Source organism: Pangasianodon hypophthalmus, chromosome 14, assembly GCF_027358585.1.
Source record: "Pangasianodon hypophthalmus isolate fPanHyp1 chromosome 14, fPanHyp1.pri, whole genome shotgun sequence".
Lineage (NCBI taxonomy): Eukaryota > Metazoa > Chordata > Actinopteri > Siluriformes > Pangasiidae > Pangasianodon > Pangasianodon hypophthalmus.
Genome location: NC_069723.1, coordinates 14,370,417 through 14,393,806, shown reverse-complemented (window position 1 = coordinate 14,393,806; position 23,390 = coordinate 14,370,417). Strand labels below are relative to the sequence as shown.

The following is a 23,390-nucleotide window of genomic DNA, read 5'->3' as shown; positions in this document are numbered from 1 at the left end:
ACTCGAAAGCATGTAAGGAAATAATCACTTGCAAACACAACTGTGTCCATGTTTAAAATCTCCTTTATTTGAAGTTGTTTCCATACAGATCTTAAGGCATCTGCACAAAGTACAGTTTCTGCAGAGGTTTTAAAAAATCACTTCCCTCGGATGGTGGATGGATTCGAAAAACGAGGTTGATAGACTTTTTTGTGTCCCACCCAACCCCCCCTTAATAACATTTTCATTTCTCCAAAATCTTAATTACAATTCTTATTACATATATAATATCATAACCTTGATTTCTTACAGCAGTCAGACATAGTGAGTGTGATGATACAGGAAAAAAGTGTCTTTAAAATCCATTAAATATGTACATATATACTTCACATTATGGCACTCGCATACACATATACATACATACATACATTCTCTCTCTCTCCCTCTCACACACATACACACACAGCATGTTGCACAACACTATAAGAGGGAATAGACATAACTCTATGCTCCGACACGTCTATTTACAGGTCCCTGCTTCCTGCACGATGTCACTAGCATTGTGTCTTAAAGAGATGGTTTGAAGGCGGCTGAATGTGCACTTACTTGTATTAATTTTTCCAGTGAATGGGTTTGTGGGTAGAAGGGAAGAGGTGTTAAATAGAAATCTAAATATATATATACCACACACATTACTATGTGAGCAGCCCATTGCCCCGTTCTGAACCTACCTTCAGAGTACAGTACATATAAATGTCAGGCTCCCTTAAGGTGTAGGAAGGTAGTGTGACATGGGAGGAGCGAGGGGCTACCTCACGCAAGTGTGTGTAAGGAGAACGGGTTGTGGGACTGGGACGTGAGTGATGGACATCGTGCAGCTCCAGTGAGCAATCCAGGCTACTTGGTCACTTTGACGCGGAAGGTGATTCGACCCAGGAACTTGTCGCGTTCGTCGTTGTTGCGCAGGTCGGTGCCCTCCACCTTACACTCGATGGTCAGGGGTATGTTATAATCCTGCTCGTTTAGCTGCAGCTTCACGGCCACCAATGGCTGCACATATTTAGCCTGCAAAAGAAAATATGGGATTGCGAAAAGATCAAACATATTTTTTTAAAAAAATGGCAGTTTGAAGTTTTGGATGGCATTTTTGATTCGCGATTTAACACCACCATCTTTCCAGGTAAAACATCTTGCATGCGAGTACTGACAAATATTCCGGATATTAAAACCGGTCATTTGAACCCCTACATGCAGATCCTGCTTTCCACTAAAGAGAGACAACAGTTGGACAATGTTTCAATCACTGCATGAGATGGAATTAGCAGGAACAAAGAGAGAAAGCAGGAGTGGGCAAACCTTTTTGGCTCAAGGCCTGCACAGCTGTAAACAGACATGCTATACCTTATGCAGGTTTAAACTGGTTTATTGGATCTTGATATTCTTCAGCTCAGAAAGCATCTCCTCAGTGATTACTTTGACTCAACAGGTAACTGTTCTGAGTAATAAGTCTTGAAGTTATACAATTTTCACCTGATAAAGCAGTTATCACTTTGGGTTTGGTCCCAATCTGTTTAACCCTCCAATGTGGATGGGTGAAGGCTAACACTTGCTAATAAACTTGGCTACTAGTTTTAATAACACAATAGCAAAGTAGGCAAGACTTGACTAACCAACACTGATTTAGTTTTTAATAACACAATATAACAACTTGGCAAATGGTTTTAATCACCCCACACTAGGTGCCTTAATGTTAGCTGGCTTTCTAGCAGACTTGGCTACAAATTTTTATATTAGCGAGTTTGCTCTCAGACATGGCTAGTTTTAATAACTAGAGGGCTAAAGACCAGATTACAGGTTTCAATAACCCAATATACTAGTCACTTTGTTTTAATTATATTTAGCTCAACATTAACTAGTTTGTTAGCTGCCTTTAGCTAAACTACCTATACCCAGCACTGCACTAATCAGGACGTACCAGTGATGTGCAACTGGTAAAGACAAACAGGGGATGGCAGAAAGGCCCAAAAATAAAAATATTCTGAGCCTGTAAACTAACTTAGCTAGCCTGCAAGCTATATCGGCCTAATCTCTCAGGGGATACATTGCTATTACAGTTAGCATGTTAAGTAGAAAATGCAGACTGAGAAAGCTTCCTTTCAACTTTGTAACACTTTCATTTTAAAAGTGAAGAAGTAACTAAACAGTGAGTTGCATTTACTGTCAGCTTGACACAGGTTTTCTCATAGTATTGGGGGTGGAAATTTCTCCAAATTCCTGTAGAATGAAACTGATGTTGTATTTTTGTACCATATAGTATATGAATTATGAAATTAAATGACATCAAGAAAATAATGAAATTAAAAATTTCAAATATTGAGAAATTTACTTTTCACTTAAGGGTCCTAAAAGTGCCTGATCTGACCTGCAGGCTGTAGTGTTACCATTTCTGATACAGAGGATGGAAAAATTCTGCTGAACGAACACCAGAATTACAGATATTACTCATATTATTGTTACCGGGGCTAATTCTGCTTCTGGTATTGACATCTTTAATTCTGTTATGATACTCACATGTGCTTTCTTGCCATAGTAGGGGAAGTACATCTTGTCAATGTGGCCCTCAGTTGGGAAATACTGCATCTGCAGAGGAGTTTCTCTCTGAAACAGAAAGTGGAGGAAGGGTGAGATTGCACTCCTATTCTTTACTGAGAATGGCACTCGATGTGTCCTGTGCTGTTGCCTATAGCAACAGGCTCTTCTCACCCGATTAGCTGAACTGGATGATGGCCAGGTGACACTTTTAACAATACGTTACTATTCTTGACATACCGTCAGGAACACAAAACACTTATCCCATCCCCCAGATACACACAGTCTCTCATTCATGTTCAGTACAGCAAGGCAGATACACGCCACAGCTTCAGTACATTCATCTCTCATTTTAGGATGCACAAGCATTCCTCTGACATATACAATACCAAGAGATAAGACATTCCAGTAGTTTTTGTTTTGCATATCTAAATAATACCAGATGTGTTTTCCTTTGAAAACACTTCACATCCAACTGCCTATCACTGAACAAAATGATGGAATCACATAAATTCATCAGTATCTGGGTTCCTTTCTCTTTCACAACAATATTTAAAGACCTGTTATCATTTTTCTGAGCTGGAGAAGAGTAGAGATGGTTAACTACCCAAGAGGAACAAACCCTGTATGTGAAGATGCTACAAAATGACTCCTTATGCCATTTTACTTTCTTGCACTGCTCAACAGCCTCTCTCTGTGATTATCAGTCAGTTGTTTTCTCTAAAAGAGGTTCTAACATTAGTTTATAATGCAAATAATGCTTGATAGTGATTTAAACTGAGACCAGAAGGTTTAAATTAAATTCTGATAATTAAATAGCGATTTGTTTTGAAGTCTATCTGAAATTTTCAGCAGTTCACCCTTCCTGTAAGAGCTTGGATGTAGGCAGTCAATTTACGATACGAGATCCTGCAACAAGTATTTGTCTGTTTTTGGTACAGCTGGAAGAGCTGCATTTTTTTTTCCCTCTTTAGAATATAAAAATATTCACTTAAATGTTAATGTCATAGAATAAACTAAACTATAATTTAAATGTTTCATTTTGGTATCTCACTTTTAAATGTCAATAATTCATGTTTCTAGCAGTGTTTCCATCATTTTGCAAATGATTACGACAAGCAGTTATTCAGATAAGCAGCAGTAAATGCCTCAATGCAACTCTTCAAATGCCTCAATGTGGCTGTAAAATGGGACTTGCATACAAACAGTTAGGTTTAACCTTGTAATTAGGTTATGACATGATGATGTGTAAGAGGTGGATCATGTGTGAGGGTCACATCTTAAAAATCAGATACACTGAGAAATGCTGAAGACTGAAAGATGGATTTGCACACAACTGCCTGGGGGATATGAAGCTAACTCATTTAAATTAGGTTAGATGAACGTTAGCTTGCTAAACTTCAAACCAGGGCCAGAATGAATAAACTCTTAAAGTAAAATTGTGGTTTTACCTACTAAGGAAATTTACTCCTTTATTTGGGCGAGTATTTAGGAGCGCTTCAGAGGTTACATTTGCACAAATATGTTTAGTCATCTTCTGAAAAATCATTAGTGTATTCACGCTTATTATTATTATTTGGTGAATCCCTGGTGTGATTGTGCTTCATGTGCAGCCTACTTCTTGCGCACATCCACTGGCTCGCACTACAATTTACAGTGATGCAACTGTGTTACTTTATGCTTAAGATTTACTCTTTGGATTAACTCCTAACACCCCCAAAAGTTGCTTTGAGAAATTTTAGAACATTTTTAACACACATGTAATCAGGAGTAATCATTAGAAGATTTATGCATACTGTCCCAGCTCTCATTTTCTTAAAGCTGATCCACATTTGTTTCTAGCTACTGATCCTTCCCTACAGACAGCATCTCACATCATGGAGGGGAAGTCTAATCTAATCTAATCTAATCTGCTTCACCAGCACAAATATTAAATCCAAAATAGCATTATAACCAAATACCCCAAATGCATGTTGTACAGAATTCAGTACAATTGCTTATATTTGTTCAATTTAGCCGTTTAACAGTAACACTTACTGTTCTATTATGAGTGTATTTCATATTTCCTCACAACTGTAACTAAAGTGTAGCTTTGGAGATGAAATGGACTGTTACTGTGCAAGATGTGTCCTGCCCACTGTAGATCGTCATTCATTCTGGTCGAGTCAGTCAGGTCAAGCAACACAATCCACTCATTTATAGATCAATGCAATTTCTAATGGAAGCACTAAAGCATTAAAAGCATTAGAGCAACCTGCAGGAAATCAAGCTCTCGATCTCTGTTAGAAGGTGAAATCAGGGGAGCAGTATGAGCAGAGTCTGTTTCCTAAAATGAACAGGGCACCCTTCCTGTTGTCCTTGTATACCTTCAAAGGTTACTACTGTTTGCAAACAAGTAATCGAGGGGAGGGTGTTTAAAGCTAGGGAGGACATTAGAGTAGCTCTACTAGGCATGTGGGGTGACTAGCCAGTTTCCCCCAGCTAAAACTATGAAAAGTTCACCTGCTTATTAAATCACATTTTGTGTCTTAATCATGTTAAATATATTCGAACCTCCACCATCGTATAGGTGCATAATTGAATTAATAGCTACAATACTACAGTAGCTAGTCTATGTGAACTCAATTATATAGCTAGAAACAAGACACTAATCCAAATATACAGTAATAATTTCTTCTTTCCCAATTTGTTCAGTTACTAAAATGGATGTAACCAGCCAAATGAATTCCGCTACCCGACTGCTTAGAGAGTTACGCAGCTAAAATTTAGCCTGGGAAAATGTTCCAGCTCTGAAAAAGGTGTTCACTTCTTTCTTCCACTTCCTTTAGCTGGGGGTTTGAAGGTATACAGTACACTGTGTCTTGCATGAGGGAATAATAAAGTGGCAGACACAAGCAGTAGAGGACAGGAGCCAAAACAGAAGCAGCAGTGTTATGAAAAAGGGTCAGAACAAGGTCCCTGGTGACAGCAGGGAGGTTGGGCCTCAATTCTTACCACAAGTGAACTGCCAATGCAGCATGGAGAAAGACCATATACAAACACGTGATTGAAAAACAAAATGAAAACACACTCGTACATTAATTATAATGAAAGAACAAAACAAAACATGCATCACAAACATGGTTAATTATAATTTGCACACACACATGCAGGAAGGTGGTGGGCGTTACCTTGGCTGTGCAGTTGACGTACGGCTGTCCTCGGGGCATCAGACCTATAACCTACAAAATACAACCAAAAAAACATAAAAGAAAAAGTCTGTAATTTTGTACCTAAAAATTGCTTCTTGTACAAAATCCTTCACAAATTCATCTTGTGCATCAAAGCAAGCAAAAAGGCAAAACCAGAGACATGATATTCAAAATCAATTAATGTTCTTATTTCACAATATATTTCAATGCAAGGCCACATTTAAGTATAAGATTTTCACTTTATTTTACTATTAGCTTTAAGGAATAGTCTGGTATTTTTTTTAAATTTAATCTCTATCTACCAAAGAGAGTAGATTTGACACATATCCCTGTCCCGAGAAAAGAATGGAAAACACATTTATTAAAAACTAACTTACTGTATAATGCAAGTGTCAGGGCAATTTATGGCAGCAGTGGTTTAATTGTGCAGCCAATAAAAAACTTTGTTAATTATTCCATCAAACATATTAGTAAATTATTTAAGCTGTACAAGTCATCTTTTCAGAGATGGGACTACATTTTCAGAGGAAAAATGATGCGTGTTATGTGCATCTGAGCACATACGGGTACCAGAAAACCTTAGTGTTGCTCAGCTTATAATGCTCAGAATTTCTTTATTGTTAGAGTGTAATTTGAATTTTCTAAATATAATCACACATTTTAGAGCATTTTGCCAGAATTCAATGACTGCTCATAGAATTCCACTGTAAGTGAATTTTGAATTTTCTTTTATCAGTACAGGGAAATGCTACAGACACAATAGATAGACAAAGAATGGAGTATTCCTTTAATTGCATCCAACAAATATGTGACAAGAATTTTATTTTTTTATATGGTTTATTCACATTGTGAAGTTCAACAGACAAGGAAGGTCTTGAAAGAAAAACAGAAGGCTGAGATCTGAGACTGGATGTGAACGGAGCAAATTATTTGTGAGGAAAAAAATGCTGGCAAAAAGATTGTCATATGTTGTATATGTTCACTGTATATGTATACGTCTTTGTCACATATACAGTGAAATTTTTATCTTTGCAGCTTATTAGAAAGCTCCAGTCAGAGTGCAGGGGTCAGCCCATATCCCCTGATGCCAGGCCTAGAGCTCATAACCTTCTGATCAGTAACTCAGGACCTTAAACACTTAGCCACCACACAGAGACAACTGCACAATTGACAGGCATTGTATTTGGTTCTTGTCCCTAAGGTGAGAATGTTTAGTACAAATATTTGGTATTTCTTCATTAATCCATTCATCCTGAAACAGGACTGAAACAGTTTGCCCAGTTGAGAAACAAACTTTTTTATCCTTTTATCTCTAAAAGTGTGTGTGCTGTGGACTCACCCGATTCATCTTGATCAACACACAGGGCTGTCCCTCGCTAAATCCAAAGGTTGTATCAGCCAGGCCAGAACACTGACGCAGTTGACTACGCATGAACTGGCAAACTTTTTTCTCTTCTTCATTGTCCTGCAAAAAATATTTGCCTTCTGGGCATTGTACATTCTGCTCCTGCAGAATGTCATTATAATCTGCATGAGAAAGAGAGCATAAGAAGGTGTAGAACAGTAGAGTCAGAATAGTAACAAACCATCACCAAGACAAATACAGTCTAGTGTGAATGTCAAATCAGTACACATTGCTATTCTATGATACATAAGTGTTTGTTTTGAAATCAGGTTAATTTGCCAAGGGATCTCAAAGCAGAATGTGCTGTATTGCAGCGCTCATCATCCACTGCCTTGTGGTTAACTCCAAAAGACAACAGCTCTAGGAGCACTTCCTGAGAGAAAAGCATGTTGTGGCAGTCAGCTTTAAGATGCATCTCTAGCAGTTTCCTTAAGCTGTGGGAAGGTACACGTCATCTTGGGTTCTCCTTGCTCCCTGAACTCTCGGCACATAACCAAGACAGTGCTGTTGAGGTGCGTACCCAATACCACTTTGAATGCCAATAACACAAGTATCTTATCCTGCAAATCTTTTTATAGAAAGCATGGTGGTGATAGAAGCAGCTCTGAATGTGCCAAGAGCTCCAAGTCAGACAGGCAACAGTCGCTGGCAGCTGGAACTGAATGGCAGCTGTCTTCAACAGACTCCTGTGCAACAGAACAACTCTATTTAGGGACCACACTGCTCACCCCAGTAAGACAGGGGCCAAGAAAAGGAGGCCTAAAAATTGCCTCCTTAAAACCATCACCTCAAAGGGAAACGGCATCAGGCAGGACATTCCTTCTTTTGCTGTGAAGAATTCTTCACTTCTGAAACAGGAAGGGACGCTCATTCACTTACAGGTTTTGAGAGCTTGCTCACTAGGTCAATGGGTACAAAAACCAAAAAAGCACAGATTGGATTATTTATACGTTTTCTCACAGCATATAAGAAACTTAATAACCCTTTCAAAAATACTCAAACAACGGCAGGCTCCAATGCAGTCCAAGCAAAGTGAATGGAAAAACCACAAAGCACAAGGCACGATACGCCATAGGAAATGAAATCTATTACTGATTGTAGGAACTGTTCCATTACACCAGAAAAATCAGCACCAGACAAAATAGTGGAGGTCTGGGGCAACCACTTTAGCCAACTTTCTTAATTTAAACTTTTGAAACAGGTCCAGTGGTTAAAATGGATGTGTTTCCATGACAGGTCCATCATCCACCATGTTTTATTTCCCATTTCAGTAAAGAAAAAAACTGGCCTGGTCCATGCAGCATCTTTTGTACAAAGACACCGAATATTGTGGATATATGGGATCTTGAGTGTATGCCCCACAGCTGACTGGATGGATAAAGACAAAGAACTAGTCTGCTCCAATAGTAGCATGCCACTACTGTTCACAAAGGTTAGGTTTTAGGGAAAAAATCATTCAAATAGGTCATTTAATCTAATTTTATTGTTCCATCAACTTAATGGTTAATGAGCAAGGCTGCTACACATAGTACCTACTACATAGTAGGACTGAACAGCCATCTGAAAACTCCAAGATAAAGGAGAAAATGATTTCCATCAGTCTCTCACTGACATTTAGGACAAGCAGGTGAAAGAACCCATTATTCCCCAGGCAATTTGAGATTGAAAATCCAGGCCTTATAATTTCGGTATTCTTTTGAATTATCCCTATGCATTATTTTCATATACGTATATACTGTATTCTTTCATATGTGATCTCAAATTTGTGAGCAAGGGGAAACAACTTAAAATAATTATTGATAGACTGTACAAACTGCAAAGCCCAACACGCCAGGTCTTTAAAGAAAAGCAGAAGACTGACAGTCTGTACTTGGAGTCTCTCTCCAAATTGCTTTTTTTCTTGATCCAGTGAACAACCTTTGACATTGCCTTAACATTATCTTTTCACATATGTACTTCCTTCAGGTTTGGATTTGGAAGTGGCTATTAGCTGTTGTGGAGGGGACACCTTCCTTCCTTCGGGTTTTTTTTTAAATTTTATCCAACAACATCAAATGACTTTTAGGTATTTCAAAATGGATGTCCCTCTTGAACTGTTCTAAATGCTTATTACTCAGGAGCCGCTTTCCTTCAGTGTGTTCATGGGGTTCTCCTGCAGTTCTACACATATTACAAGAGGAGGCAGTACTCACCCAGGAGGAACCTCTCCAGGTCCTGGACATAACTGCTGTACTGCTGTGGGTTAGAGAGGTTTATTTTGATGTCCAGATCACTTGGCCTGATCATCAGACCTGTTAACACAGCAGCATGAAAGTTCATGTATTTTAGGTGGTAAATACATTAATATTATTCAATTCATTTCATGGATACAATTTTCACTTTCAGGGATGCACAAACACCAGTAATATTTATAAATTAGCATCAGACGCCATTAATGCTAATAGGAACATTTAGATTTGAATAAATCCAGGGTTTTCCAGGGATACATCAATATAACCACAGATCTGAAAATTCTCATAACATTTGTTATTGTCTCAGTAATAAAATACTGATAAGCAGTTATTGCTTTCATAAAGCGAACCATAATTGAATTAGTTTAATGGATTCCTATTGTTCACCTGCTCTTTTTAAATAGCACTGTAAATAGCACAAAATTCAAGATGCTGTATCAGACAAGATCAGACAGGGAATGAATTGGTCTCATACCTCATAATTAAGAGCAATGTAAGGTGAATTAAGACAAAAGTACATGGCATGTTAAAATGTACACAATTTCCTTAGATTCATATATAAAAGATTCATAAGATTCCTTACATTCATATATTTTCTAAACTAGAGCAACTGTATTTTGCTGTATCATCCAAAATATTTAACATCACATCCAAGTATATGTTTAAATTATGTCAAAATATGGAGGTTTTAACTGAGTTGACATATTCTGCACCAGTTCGATTTGACAAGACACAGAACTCAAGTACACTATGGCATACTTTTCCATAAAAATCACTGTTAATGACACTGGAAATATGAATATAGAGGAGGGCAGCTACATACATGTTCTTTTTCATTGGCTACTGGGGTCCTATACAAAAAAAACCCAATATATTAAAGGAATATTAAAGCAATGTTCCTTTGGTCATCTTCAGTAACCACTTTACCCTCGGTGGATCCAGAGCCTCTCCTGGGAACACTGAGTACAAGGCATGAATACACTCTGAATGTCATTCACACACTCATTCTCACCTAGGGGTGATTTGGAACTACCAATCCACCTACTGGCATGTTATTGTGAGGAACCCACACAAACACAGGGAGAACACGAGGAAGCCACACAGACAGTAACCCGAACTCACGATCGAATCAGGACACCGAATCTGTGAAGTAGCCACGCTACCCGCTGTGTTACTGTGCATCCTCATTAAAGCAACAAAGAATATTAACTTATTGACTTGCCTTTCTGTTCTACATTGGCACATAAAACAATACAGTTCTGTTTCTTTCAAATTTCACAAATACCTATATACCGCTCTATAAATGCCAGTAACTAGCTCAATCTAAACACCTAAATATGTGAAACCTACCCGGGTGGGGTTGAATTGCTTTACCATATACAGTACCATTACTGTACGATTATGGTAACATTACTTGGGCTTATGAGCACAAATTTCTCCCAATTCATGTTTTCTCTGAAACCCGAACTGGAAATTCCTCATTCAGAGAGTAATCCAAGTACATTAGCGTCAGACTTTATGATATGAGGGAGCAAGAAGAGGATGTCATAAGTGGCCACTGAGTGCTCAGAGCCCTTGATTGTTATTGGTTTTATATCAGAAGGATGCCAAAAGGCTACTGTCTACCAGACAGCACAAAAATAGAAGACTCAGAGTGGGCTTTTCCAAAAGAAATTTCACAGTCCTATAAGAGCTAGTGTAATAGTGAATTGGGTAAAGAAAATACACATTATTTAAGTATAATGTAAATATAAAAATTAAAGTGTACTATTAACATCCACCAGCTGATGTGTCCTCCTTGTCTCTGATGCATTCTGGGTTTTATGGGTATTAGGGAAAGGTTGTGACAGTGTTACCTGGGTTGGCGACTCGGTCCCTGTACCTGGGAGTGTAATCATCCAGTGTTTGCAGCATCACCCACATGGTGAGAGAGAACATCCCAGCAAGGAAGCCATAAAAGACCACATAGAAGAGGAAGATGAGAGCTAAGAAGAAAAAAAAAGAGAAAGAGACAAAACTTTACTTTTTTGCAGGTTTTGGAAGAGAAAAGAAAGCCTATACAGTCTCTGTACATAGAATCTTTGGTGTTGGCGATACATTTTGGATTTGACTGTGAAAGCAAGGTGAAATGAGGCATTGATGATGCAGTCCAAACCACTTTTTTAGCCTAAATTGGACACTAGCTTATTATAATTACAATCTTTATGAGACATCGGCTGTAGAGGTCGCATGCCTGTGCACTTGTAGCACTATAGTTGATGCATTTCTGTGAAAAACCTCTACCAAATTTTTTCTGGTATCATTCGATCCTTGACACCAGAGCATCAATCAATGCTTACCTGAGGGTTTCCCATTTTTCTCAAAAGTGCATGAGGAAAAGTATGCAGGAAGTTTAGCTTTATACCTGTCTACCTAGCACATCTAAGAGTTTTGATAGGTCAATGCATATGACTCTCTGGAAACCTTGCTCTATCCCAATATTTATACACACAACCTAAACTAAGGAGATATACCACTGTAACTAGATACCAGGCATCACAATGGAATACTTCATTTTGGTACAAAAGCAAAGTTGAGTTTAAAAAACTGACTGTCAGGACCCCTAGATTTCTGCACTCTCCTTGTGTTTCTTATAATGACCGATATTGCTGAAGCAACTAGTTTACTGATCAGATGATCCATGATTAGAGTGAATCTCCAGCTCCTGCTAATTTCAAAGAAGGAAGTGCTAGCTTCAATGGACAAACATAGAAGATTACGACAAGTCATGACAGGGTTCCCACACATTTTTACCAGAAATCATTTCTTTTCCATAACTTTCCGAAAGCATTATACAATAATACAATTGGGAGCTAATGGAAAATTCCATGACTTTTTCCAGAATATCCTGTCAGGTCCTAGATTCTTTTGGATTCCAGTGCATTTCTTCAGATGACCAAAGAGTTAATACTGGCTAAAACAGAGCAGAGAAATAGGGTTAGTTGGGAGACGAGAGAGAGGGCTAAGAGAGAGAAAATGAGAGAGAGAGGTAGAGAGAGAAAGCAAGAGAGAAAGGCTGAAGTTACTTACAGATACATATCTCAAGTAGTTTGTTGCTACTATAAATAGCATGTGAGGGAGGACACTTAAGAGAAGGCACAGCAGTGGCCTGGAGAAAGGAGACAACACAGACACACATACTCACACAGACACACACGGTACTTTGTGCTGGTATTTCATTCATTGATTGTGTTTAAGTTTTCATTTCTCAGATGTTCTACAGGTATCTATTAGGCTTCCTAAGAGCTGCTACTGTACACATGTGCTATCTGGGCATCTGCTAATCCGTGTATAGGTTGTTTATCTGTTTAGCAGCTCAGTACATACTTCGACACTTCAATAAGATTGTGTGTGTTAAACTTCAGACACTGCAGAAGAAGCAGTGCAGGTTTTTACCCCTTTACAATGGCGGAACTACAATACAACATGGTTGATATTTCTAATAATAAGCACTCAATGACAAATTGGCCAATGAAAGCTTGAATGTGTTCAAAATGGCAAGTGGCAACACAAAAATGGTCAAACACTGGGCAATATTAATATCGCACTAGATTTTCTGAATATCAGTTGTTATCGTATTTGTAACTCCACTGTTACTCACTGTTATAAGTAACTGATCAGTTGTCAAAATCTATTTTTGTACCAATCATTTTACTCTACCTTCTTTAATTTTTTTCTGAAATTTTCATGGTATGCCTTCACTAAATCGTCAGCAAAAACGAAGTATTGCAATTTAATGTATTATGAAGATGCCTTCAAGTATCACAGTATGGTATTTTTGTCATCTTGTCCAACCTTACTGTCAAGATCACTTAGAAATAGCCATATCAATGTATTTTAATACAATTATTAGCTTATTCATTTGAACACAGCAGAAATAAAAGGCAGTGTTTTTATTGCATGAGAAATGAAATAACAGTGGGATTGCAGTTTGCAGTGAGTCGGCCAACTGTTTTTACTTCTGGTTTGTAAGACTATTATCCAGAATTGTAAAATCTTTGACTGCTTAATAATATGGCAATAAAACTACATTAATTATGGATTTAGTACGGGTTGCAACATAGTAAAACCCACTGGGGACCAATGATTGAGACAAGCTTAAAGACTGCATTATTTTAACATTTACATTTCCTGCATTTACTAGAGACCATTATGCAAATTGACTTACAGAAGCGGTTTTGTAGTCTCTATCAAAAACACATCTTCATGTTAGTACAAATAGATCATGATCTAAGAATACCATCAAGCTAAAACCCTGTTAAAGAGCATTTGCATTTGTTGGCTCCTGCCAAGGCCATAACACTTAGCAAACTATTTCCTAATTCACAGCTCTATGAATTGAGAATAATTACATTTTAATTCAAAATATAATTTTGTAGCATAAAATATATTACTGAAAAATAGCTTCAAAAATTCCAGACACATCAGAAAGCTATTTGACCGGCATGAACACTGGCATTAGAAAAGGTTTTGTGTCAATATTATTATTAAATAATATTATTAAATCTGCTTTTCAGCACGTTGTAGGAGTAGTTATACTACTAATACTGCTGCTGCTAATAATAATAATAAATTTTATTATACAGTTGCAAATTTTCACGGTAATGGTGCATGCTCATACAGTATAATGAAGGAATTTAATATTAAAATAAAACACTATACTTTTGTTAATAGGAAACAAAAATAGATAAATAACAAACTATTCAAGCTGCTATAGTTAACAGTAGTTTTCTGTTAATCCAATTTAAAATGTTCTGTTTATAATGCTGAAGTTGTATAGGAAGCAGTCCAATGTGTAGTGTAATTTTGTAAACCCTTTTCATATTTTATCAGACACACAGTCTGTCCCACTTCCCTCCACTCAAGTGTCTATAAAAGACACTGATAAAGTGAAATAGGAAAAATCCATTCAAAACCCATCACAGAGTTGTTCATCACTGGCTCTCATTCTGCACTCAGCTGCTGAAGGAGTTCTTCTCCCTCACTTGATTGTAACTGAATCCCAGAGATCTCAATACTTTTCCTGGATGGCTCACTAACAGGGATAAAAATATCAGTCAGCAGGAAGCCAGGGGCTGCTGGGGTCTGGGCTGGACCCCAACAAGCTGAGGTTGGGGAGGGGCACAGCAGGACAATAATGCCTGCCGTCTGTGGGTATAATTTTTCTAAGTCAATATGTTTCAGTTTTGGACAGAGGCATCTGTGACAATCACTCATACACATGTGATGGCAAAAACAAGGTGCTAAACAGATACTAACTGAAAGCCTCTTTGGTGTTACATTCGGTGTAACCTCTGTCCAAGAAAGAAATGTCTGTAAATGCCAAATAACAGCCCATTAGGCCATAAAGCCTGCTTAGTGCTTGCCCTGTTCCCACTCATCATTACAGGCTCTCCACTATGAGCGCTTCAATACCAACCAGATCCAGTATACACACTATTGCCTGGAAATTTTTTGTAGAGTACAGATATAACAACCAGCCACATGAACCAAACAATAGTGTGGCCAAAACCAGTTTCCATCAATTCACACTGACATTTTCATGATCATAAAAGTGATGTTATTTTAGGAAACCAGGACCTACCTGAAATATATTCTGGGGTAATTAAATTCTACAGTTTCAGTCATTCTTAATCAAATCACTGGAGGACAAGCAATATTACAATGACATTTCAGAATTTCAGTGAACAGGTTTCAGATTTGTCAACCATGAGTCTGAGTATTTGGTTGTTGGATCCACTGGATGGTTGCATATGTTTTATAAGACAGAAAATATATAGTATATAAATGACATGGACTTAATTAGGAAAAAGACATAACTGAGATAACATGAATTACATAACATTAGCACATTTTGTCAGTAACTGAGTTTATTGCCCTATTTTGCCCTCTAGTGGAATAACAGACACTTTTACAAATCTTTGAATTATGGTCCACAAGATGGTTTTAACTTAGAACAAAGATTCTATATTAATTGTTGGGTCAGATTAGAACCTTTATCGGGCTGGTGCCGGCCCACGGGTCATATGTGTGACACCTCTGCTCTAAAGGATGGCCTTGACAAAGTGACGTGTTCCTTAAACATACCATTCTGGGGCCTAAAGTCAAGCGTCAGTATTTCACTGTTCTTAAAGTGGCCAGTGCTGCTGGTCTCGCTAACTGCCAGTGTTATCTATCTGATGTGTCTTCCCCTGGGCAAACCCCTCTCCAAAGCCAGGCACATGTACAGTACACTGATAAGGAAGGAATGAAGAGCAGAGTAGCTGTATTTGTACACACCTGATTCCAGATTAGGAAATTTAGCAATGCTTACATTGGCTTACTATGCAGAATTATGTAGAGGTGCTGTGCACATGGTTGGATTGGTCTGCACTCACAATGGTGCTTTTACAAGGTATATGCAAGCTAAACACCGATGGACATTCAAGTGTTGTTTTCTTTCTGTCTGTCTAGCAGAGGTACCGACATTACAAAACAAGGAAATCGGAGCAGGCAGATAGAAAAATAGAAAGTTACCACAGAAACCCGAGCATATGTTGCTGGACAAGACAGCTCCATGCAAAAAGCATAAATGATGAACAGCACATTCTACTCTCCAATTTTGCTGACCAGAAACCACAGCCCTGTCCTCTTGTTTTCTACTGACTCACCGAGTCTTGTGAATTCACAAATTAAAGTTAGGGTTAAGCCAAAGTAACCTCTAGCAGGACAAATGCTTGTCTTTCACGTCCTGCGTCCGTTCCTCTTCGGCGAATTCGCTTTTCCACTAGGCACCTTTTATTCACATTTGGTCTGCTTTATTTGAAAACACAGAACAGCATAAATGCTATGGCTAAACCCACCTTCTCTGGTCCAGTAAGACAGCCTTACAATTTTAGCAAGCCAACTATGTCATGTTATAATGTTACAGTTTGAGAGGACAGGTTTTTTTTTTTTTGAGGAAGATAGGATATACGAGAACCTATCAAACAAAGCAGAAGCAAATGAGATTAGCATGAGCGTACAAGCCCTTCATGGGGCTCTACATCTCTGAAAAAAAACCCAAAGTGTTCACTTTTTTCTCTTCTCTTGCTTTACCTCACACATACTGCACCTTCAAGCGTGTTTTGCATAGCTATGTGCCTTAGAGACCTGAGCTGGCCTTGTTGTCATTGTAAATGCAAGTTAGCCAAGTCCCACTTTCCGGCTTCCCTCAGAGTCTTAGTGATTAAATTCAATTATGCTTGGAAGATTGTCTCAATAGCCTTTATAAACTACTGATTGTGTGAAATGCAACAAAACCCAACCCAGTTTTATAATGAGGCTAAGAAGACCATTTCAATTAACTTACTAAACACACTGAGCATACCAGTACCAATTCACACTTTACTATAAAGCGGCTAAGTATGGGAGAGCTAGAACAGGCATGAACAGCTTGTGGTGGGAGTGAAACCGGGAACGATCAGTCCGTGCTGCTGAGAGAAAGATGAAAAACCAGCCATGATGGCCCATGGCAGCATTCCAAGTTCATTCACAACGGCTTTCCGAAACATACTTACCCAATTACAGCAGACAAACTCTCGTCATCAGTCGGTTCAGGCCATCATGGAAAATAATCATGATGTTTCATTGTGGTTAAAATAATCTAAATAATGTTTAAACAATAATTTAAATTAATCAGCGACTGCTCATGATGGGAAAATTACTGTTTTTTTTTTTTATAAATGCGAAACACAGGCACGCTGTCCAGAAATGATGCAAGGCAACTTGTGTTCTTGGTTGACATCATATCACCAAATGAATCACACACACACACACACACACACACACACACACACACACACACAGCCCACTTGTCCATTCAAATATCTTTAAGACGTAACTCAATCTTTAATTCAAACCTGCTTGAGCACTTCAGTGGGTTCCCACATATTTCAGTTTAATCTATTATGTGGGAAACCATAAGATTTGCTGTGGACCATATTCAGGTGAGCTTAAATAACCGATACTAGAGCTCTGCAGAGTGAGTGAAACTGTATCATAATCTTCAAACCTGCTTGAATGTCAGTGGACAAATGTTACGACCTTCACAGCCTGTCTAGTGTCATGTTGGGCAACTGGAGCCCAGGGAATACACCGACATGAGGAGTAATGCTATTTGATTAGACAGAGATTTAAAAAAAAATTATATTATATTATATTATTTATTATATATATATATATATATATATATATATATATATATATATATATATATATATATATATATATATATATATATATATATATACACACACACACATGTGTGTGTGTGTGTTTGCATGGTCCTATTGGTAAATAGCATTTTGGAATTTTCACTCAAAAGACTTTCAGCAAACACACCTAAACACACACACACACACACACACACAAAGATTTTAAATGGTCAGTCTAGTTCCCATAGCTCATACTCATCTCATCAAATTAGTTAGTGTGTGACCAGTGTGTCTGTGACATGTTGTTTGATCCAAGATACATTAGCCCTCTGATACAAACACTGGCATAACTCACAATACTTCAAAACCCACTGGAATTTTCCCAGCTTGGAATTGTTTACATTCTAATTTTAAGCCCAGAAGAGAAAGAGTACATAAACAACATGTTAAAAAACCCACAAAGCCTCAATAAAGCCCATCTGTTTTAAAGTCTAACTTACAAACAAGAGAGCAAGACTTTTCCTCTCAAGTACTAAATATTACTGAATGCATAACTATTACCTGGCTGTCTAATGTTAGATACTTGCAGATACTTGTTAGATACAGGTAGTTATTCATTTCCAACTGCGTGCACTGTGTTAGTTTATTTAATCAAAGCAACACATGATCATTCAGAAACTGCACTAATTCCCCCATTTAAGCCAACTATTCAACATGAAGATAATACTACAATGGACTACAAAACACTGATCTGAATGCTAGAGCTGCATGATAATGATGAAAATAATCACCACAAATATTTTGCTCAATATTTAGATCACATTCATTTAATTATTTAGCCAATCTACGGGAAAAACGCTTTTTATTTATTTATTTTTTTAAAACGCATCTTATTTAAAATGATCAGTAAACTGTCTTTTTAATCTGTAAATTACAGTAAGAAATTTATCCACATTAATTGAGTACAGGCTAGGGCTGGGAATTGTGAAGATACAGTATTGATAGTGATAAATGATGTTAAAATACCCTCTTATCGTGAGCATCATCAGTATTTTTAACAGTTTAAAAACTTTAGAAAGCTGATTAGATGTTGACGTTTTGTACTGAAACTTTAAAATTGTGAAATATTACAATTTTGTACAGATTTGTGCAACTAGTTTCAACCAGATTCAAGATTCTAGATTTAATTTGCTGACAGTTTGTCAATAAATCTACATATTGTAGTACAAAATAAATATAAACAAATAAATGAATATACCATGAATGTATGCAGTTCTAACTATCAGGTCAAACAATCTTTAGTTTGCGTGTGTACATCCTTAGGGGAAGAAAACGTTGAATCTAGCACTCATTCTTCAGTTTCTTCCATTGGTGGATTCGATACAGAACCCTACAACTGAAGGTTTTTTCCTTTTGAAAAAGGATCCAAGCAAAACAATCACCCATCCAAAGAAACTTTGAAAACCCTTTTTCTTGAAGCAAAGACTGGAAAATTGTTATAACGCATTGTGATTGATTAGACAGTTGAAATGTATGAGTCTAAAGCTTATAATTTAAAATCTAATAACACTAATGTTTCTCAAACAAACTAAGTTTAGCTAAGCTCACAGTCATCACAGCTGATTGTACCTCATTAACAGAGGAAGCAAACATTATATTCAGGATTAAAATTTAATTCCGTGTTGTTCTCTTCCTGATTGAACGTATGGCACAGTATGTTCGGAGCTGCTATGCTGTAACCTGGGCTAATCCACTGGGACACAGAAGTGCTCAGGGCCAAGAGCCAAGATTATAAGAAGGAAAGATCTGGCCATTAACTCAAATCCAAGCCTTTTATCCCTTCAATACTCATCACTCTCATCACCTCTCCAGGGAGTGCAGTGAGGGTCTGGGATAAAAGCTATGGAGGCATTACAGTTTTCCATTACTCCATCACAAACAAGACATACCAGGATCTGTGCTGCCATTGCTGCAGGGACTTCACATAGACGGAATAAATAGATCTTTCATACATCCGGCTTAGCTGTTACTTAGTCATCATTCTGATTGGCCCATAGCTCTTAGTCATCATTCTGATTGGCCCATAGCTCTTAGTCATCATTCTGATTGGCCCATAGCTCTTAGTCATCATTCTGATTGGCTCATAGCTCTTAGTCATCATTCTGATTGGCTCATAGCTCTTAGTCATCATTCTGATTGGCCCATAGCTCTTAGCCATCATTCTGATTGGCTCATAGCTCTTAGCCATCATTCTGATTGGTCAGACAAGGATAATACAGAGTATATACAGAGGCCACGCCCCTTGTCAGAGAACGTTTCCAAGAAGTAATCATCAGCCTTCAAAAACTGGAAGAGCATTAACAGGATAATAAGCATTACAATGATTTGTTGAAGGTCAAAAAGGACTGTAGCTGGAACTCTAAAAAGATCACTCTAATAAAACCAATACAGACATTTTGAATTCAAAAATTATACTGCCTTTAGTTTATGTAGGTGGAAAATGGCTGCCTTAATGGTTCATAAAGGAAGCAATAACAACTTGGCGAGGATCAACTGGGTACATACAGCAATAACATAGAAGAATCATTTTTGGCTCCTTAAAGAGCAATTTTTGGTTTGTTTAAGAACCGTTCTTTACCCATTTTTTTTGTTGTGGCCACAAACAGCATAATGATTTTCCACCACAAATATCCTTCCACATTATACTAACATTTGTGGTGATTTTTAATTCTCTGTTGCAACCAAACAAAATGATTAAAGATCCATCAATCAAAATGTTCTTCGGGGAGCTAAACATGGTTGGGCATTGTAAAGAACCCTTTCTGGCACCTTTTCTTTATTTTTTTAAGGTTGTACCTCTAGCTTGTATTAGTTACCTTAGACTCACTGATTTCTTGTGACACAAAAACAATAATGTAGCTTCACCTATAATGACTGGTGATTGTACTGCAGAATAATGAAGGCCACAGAACGATCCTGTCTGCCCCAAACACAAATAAATATGTTCTGTCTGATTGGGTCATGCTTCATAATACACATTCACAAATTTGACCTCCAGGGGACAGGACAAAGGAACAATGACTAGGCAGGTCAATAACACTATGTAAATTAAATTACTTGCAAGACTAAAGGCTTAAATGATTGTTTAGTGAAAAATCTATAAATTACTTCCTGGTTATTAATCCCAAAGACATTAAAATATATATCTTGTATTTCCTAGACATTCTGAACCTAGAATTAAGAGTGATAGTTTTACATTTAAGCAAGGGAAATAAATATTGCCACTGCTGTCTTCTTCCAGAAAAGGAGGGGAACATGGATAGGAGCAACTCTAAAATCCACAATGAACAAGCATTCAAAACCAGAATTCAACAAATGAATATCAGATTTAGTACAAACTGTACTGCAGAGAAAGCTGGAGAGAAGATGGCAGCAGAGCAGAGCTTGGAGAGCATCAGAATGGAAGACGCCCAAGATCTGATGACATCTGAGCACTACAGCTATCCGGATGCGATTAACACAAAACCATGCAGCCAAGTATGACATCCTTCTCCAATTCCAAATAACAGGTGCCTTGAAATAGAGGGAATATATAAATATGATCTTATTTTGAGATTAATTTTGTATTTCAGTAGCATGTGCCTTAACCTTCATGGTACTGAACTACACGGCCTTATAACAAAAAAAAAATGGTATTCCCTGCTTATTTACGTCTAATGTATCTAATTCGCATTCTTTCAGCATTTGTCAACAATCAGGGCCTTTTTACACTGTACGCTCTTTCGCATCTAATCATGGGCCTCCAGCAGCATGGAGGAAATCAGTTTGACCTTGAAACCAAAGGGAGGGAGGAAGCACTGAGGGAGGGCAGGGAGAGAGAGAGAGAGAGAGAGAGCAAAGAAGAGAGAGGAGAGAGAGAGCAAGAAAAGAGAGAGTGAGAGACAGACAGAAAGACAGGAGAGAGGAGAGAGAGAGAGAGATAGCGAGAAGAGAGAGAGAGAGACAGACAGACAGAGAGGGGGGGAGAGGGGAGAGAGAGTGAGAGAGAGACAGACAGAGAGAGACAGACAGACAGAGAGAGAGAGAGGGGGGGAGAGGGGAGAGAGAGTGAGAGAGAGAGAGAGATACAGAGATACAGAGAAAGAGAGAATGAGAGAGACAGACAGCGAGAGAGAGAAGAGAGATACAGAGAGAGAGAATGAGAGAGACAGACAGACAGAGAGGGGGGAGAGGGGAGAGAGAGTGAGAGAGAGACAGACAGCGAGAGAGAGAAGAGAGATACAGAGAGAGAGAATGAGAGAGAGAGAGAGACAGACAGACAGAGAGAGGGAGACAGGGGGAGAGGGGGAGGGAGAGAGAGAGAGAATCAGGGAACTCAGGCATGGCATGAAGGAAAAAGCCATCCTGAGCAGTAGGAGGGGGCTGCATAACTGGCGATGCGCGCACACAAGCTTTGAATTTTTATTTCATGAAAACAACAAAATGTAAACAGGCAGCTGGCATTTCATTTATAGCCGGTAACTAGGCAACTGGGAGTAATTTAAGAAGCTGCCCCAACCCCCATCTAGCAGAATGTAGTGTGAAATAGCTCTACAGCAGCACGGTACGGTTTAAAACGCGGACATACATGTCTGTGGCTTTGCGAGATCTGAGACATCATCTTGAGTGATTTCACGTATTTCTGTCTTGAATTCAACCCAAAGATTTGATTTAAAAAAGAGAAAGAAAGATTTCGGCGGAATTTTCCTCTCCTTGCAGAGGAACACGTCAGAGGCTCATTTGCATAATTCCACGTAATGCGCTGCGTCATTGCGTCACAACAAGGTGAGAATATCGAGCGCGCGCTTCTGCAGTCGCTAAATTGAACTACAATTTCTTTCTCCCATGATCTTGTTATTAAGGTGACAGCAGTAAACTTAATCTGCGCAGCGTGCTGGCTCTAAGGAAGGACTAAACATAGCACAGGTTCCCCCCCCCTCACACACACACACACACACATCTCCCCTCCTCTTTCCTCAAGCCTCGTGCTCGGTGTGGAAGAACGCCGCCGCCATACACACACCATCAAACACGCGCTTTAAAGTGCAGAGCCTGCATGAAGCCCAGCCTGCACCTCTGCAGCACCCACAGTCATGGAGAGCATTGCTATAATAATCATATCACTGACTGATAACTTGGTAGTTGAATCGGTTGTGCTCCCATGGCCACACTGTGCGCGCGCTTGTGCGTGTGTGTGTGTGTGTGTGTGTGTGTGTATGTGAGAATCTGCTCAGTGTCTATCCTAAGCAGCATGTTCGATGAACAGGAGGCAGTTTTGTGTTCATTAAGAGGCAGTTTTGTGTTCATTAAGACACAAACCGCAGGGCTGTGTGTGGACTCTGCGCGAGAACGCGGCAGCATCTCACGCGCGCCCTCGGATCAGTGAATGCGTGCAGAGCAGCGGTATAGAGACTGACAGCTAACCCTGTGTAATCTCCGCATTCTCAAGCACTTTTCTTACCCCAGCTGCTTGCAGTGCGCCCCAGGAACTCCCCCGTCCGCGGGTTGTAGATAAAATCCTTCCAGCTCGACTCCTTCCCTTCGGGTTTCTCCTCCTTGTTTGCCATGGCGAGCTGAACACGGCTTGTTTGCGGAAAACAGGGGAAGCAAACAAAAAAAAAGATCACAACACAAGCGAGAGAGCAGGGATGCCCCTTCCGAGTGGAGAGAAAATGAATGAGGCGGTGTGCGGTGCCTCTGCACGAGCGCGGCGGTAGCTGCGCATGCGCACTGAGGCAGGCAC

The 23,390-nt window shown here is 38.7% G+C and overlaps 1 protein-coding gene across 2 annotated transcripts; it reads right to left on the bottom strand.

Annotated features, from left to right (window-relative positions):
- Positions 1–45: 45 nt before the first annotated feature.
- atp1b3b (ATPase Na+/K+ transporting subunit beta 3b) lies at positions 46–23,390 on the bottom strand. 2 transcript variants are annotated; one of them, XM_026934863.3, is made up of 7 exons: positions 23,109–23,390; positions 11,252–11,380; positions 9,357–9,455; positions 7,099–7,286; positions 5,739–5,789; positions 2,551–2,637; positions 46–1,044 (listed from the first exon to the last, which is right to left on the bottom strand). In XM_026934863.3, the coding sequence occupies exons 1-7, from the start codon at positions 23,212–23,214 to the stop codon at positions 877–879; spliced, it is 828 nt and encodes a 275-aa protein (XP_026790664.2). In that variant the 5' UTR covers positions 23,215–23,390; the 3' UTR covers positions 46–876. The 2 variants fall into 2 exon arrangements, with proteins under 2 accessions (XP_026790664.2, XP_053095798.1); XM_053239823.1 differs by lacking the exon at positions 23,109–23,390 and adding an exon at positions 12,189–12,213.

Bases quoted from the DNA above. Each gene is read 5' to 3' on its own strand.
- atp1b3b (XM_026934863.3), bottom strand. From the start codon at position 23,214: ATGGCAAACAAGGAGGAGAAACCCGAAGGGAAGGAGTCGAGCTGGAAG. The intron at 11,381-23,108 runs GTAAGAAAAGTG...TTTTCTTCTTAG, and splicing joins GCGCACTGCAAGCAGCTGGG to CTCTCATCTTCCTCTTCTAT. The intron at 5,790-7,098 runs GTGAGTCCACAG...TGTATTTTGTAG, and splicing joins TGTTGATCAAGATGAATCGG to GTTATAGGTCTGATGCCCCG.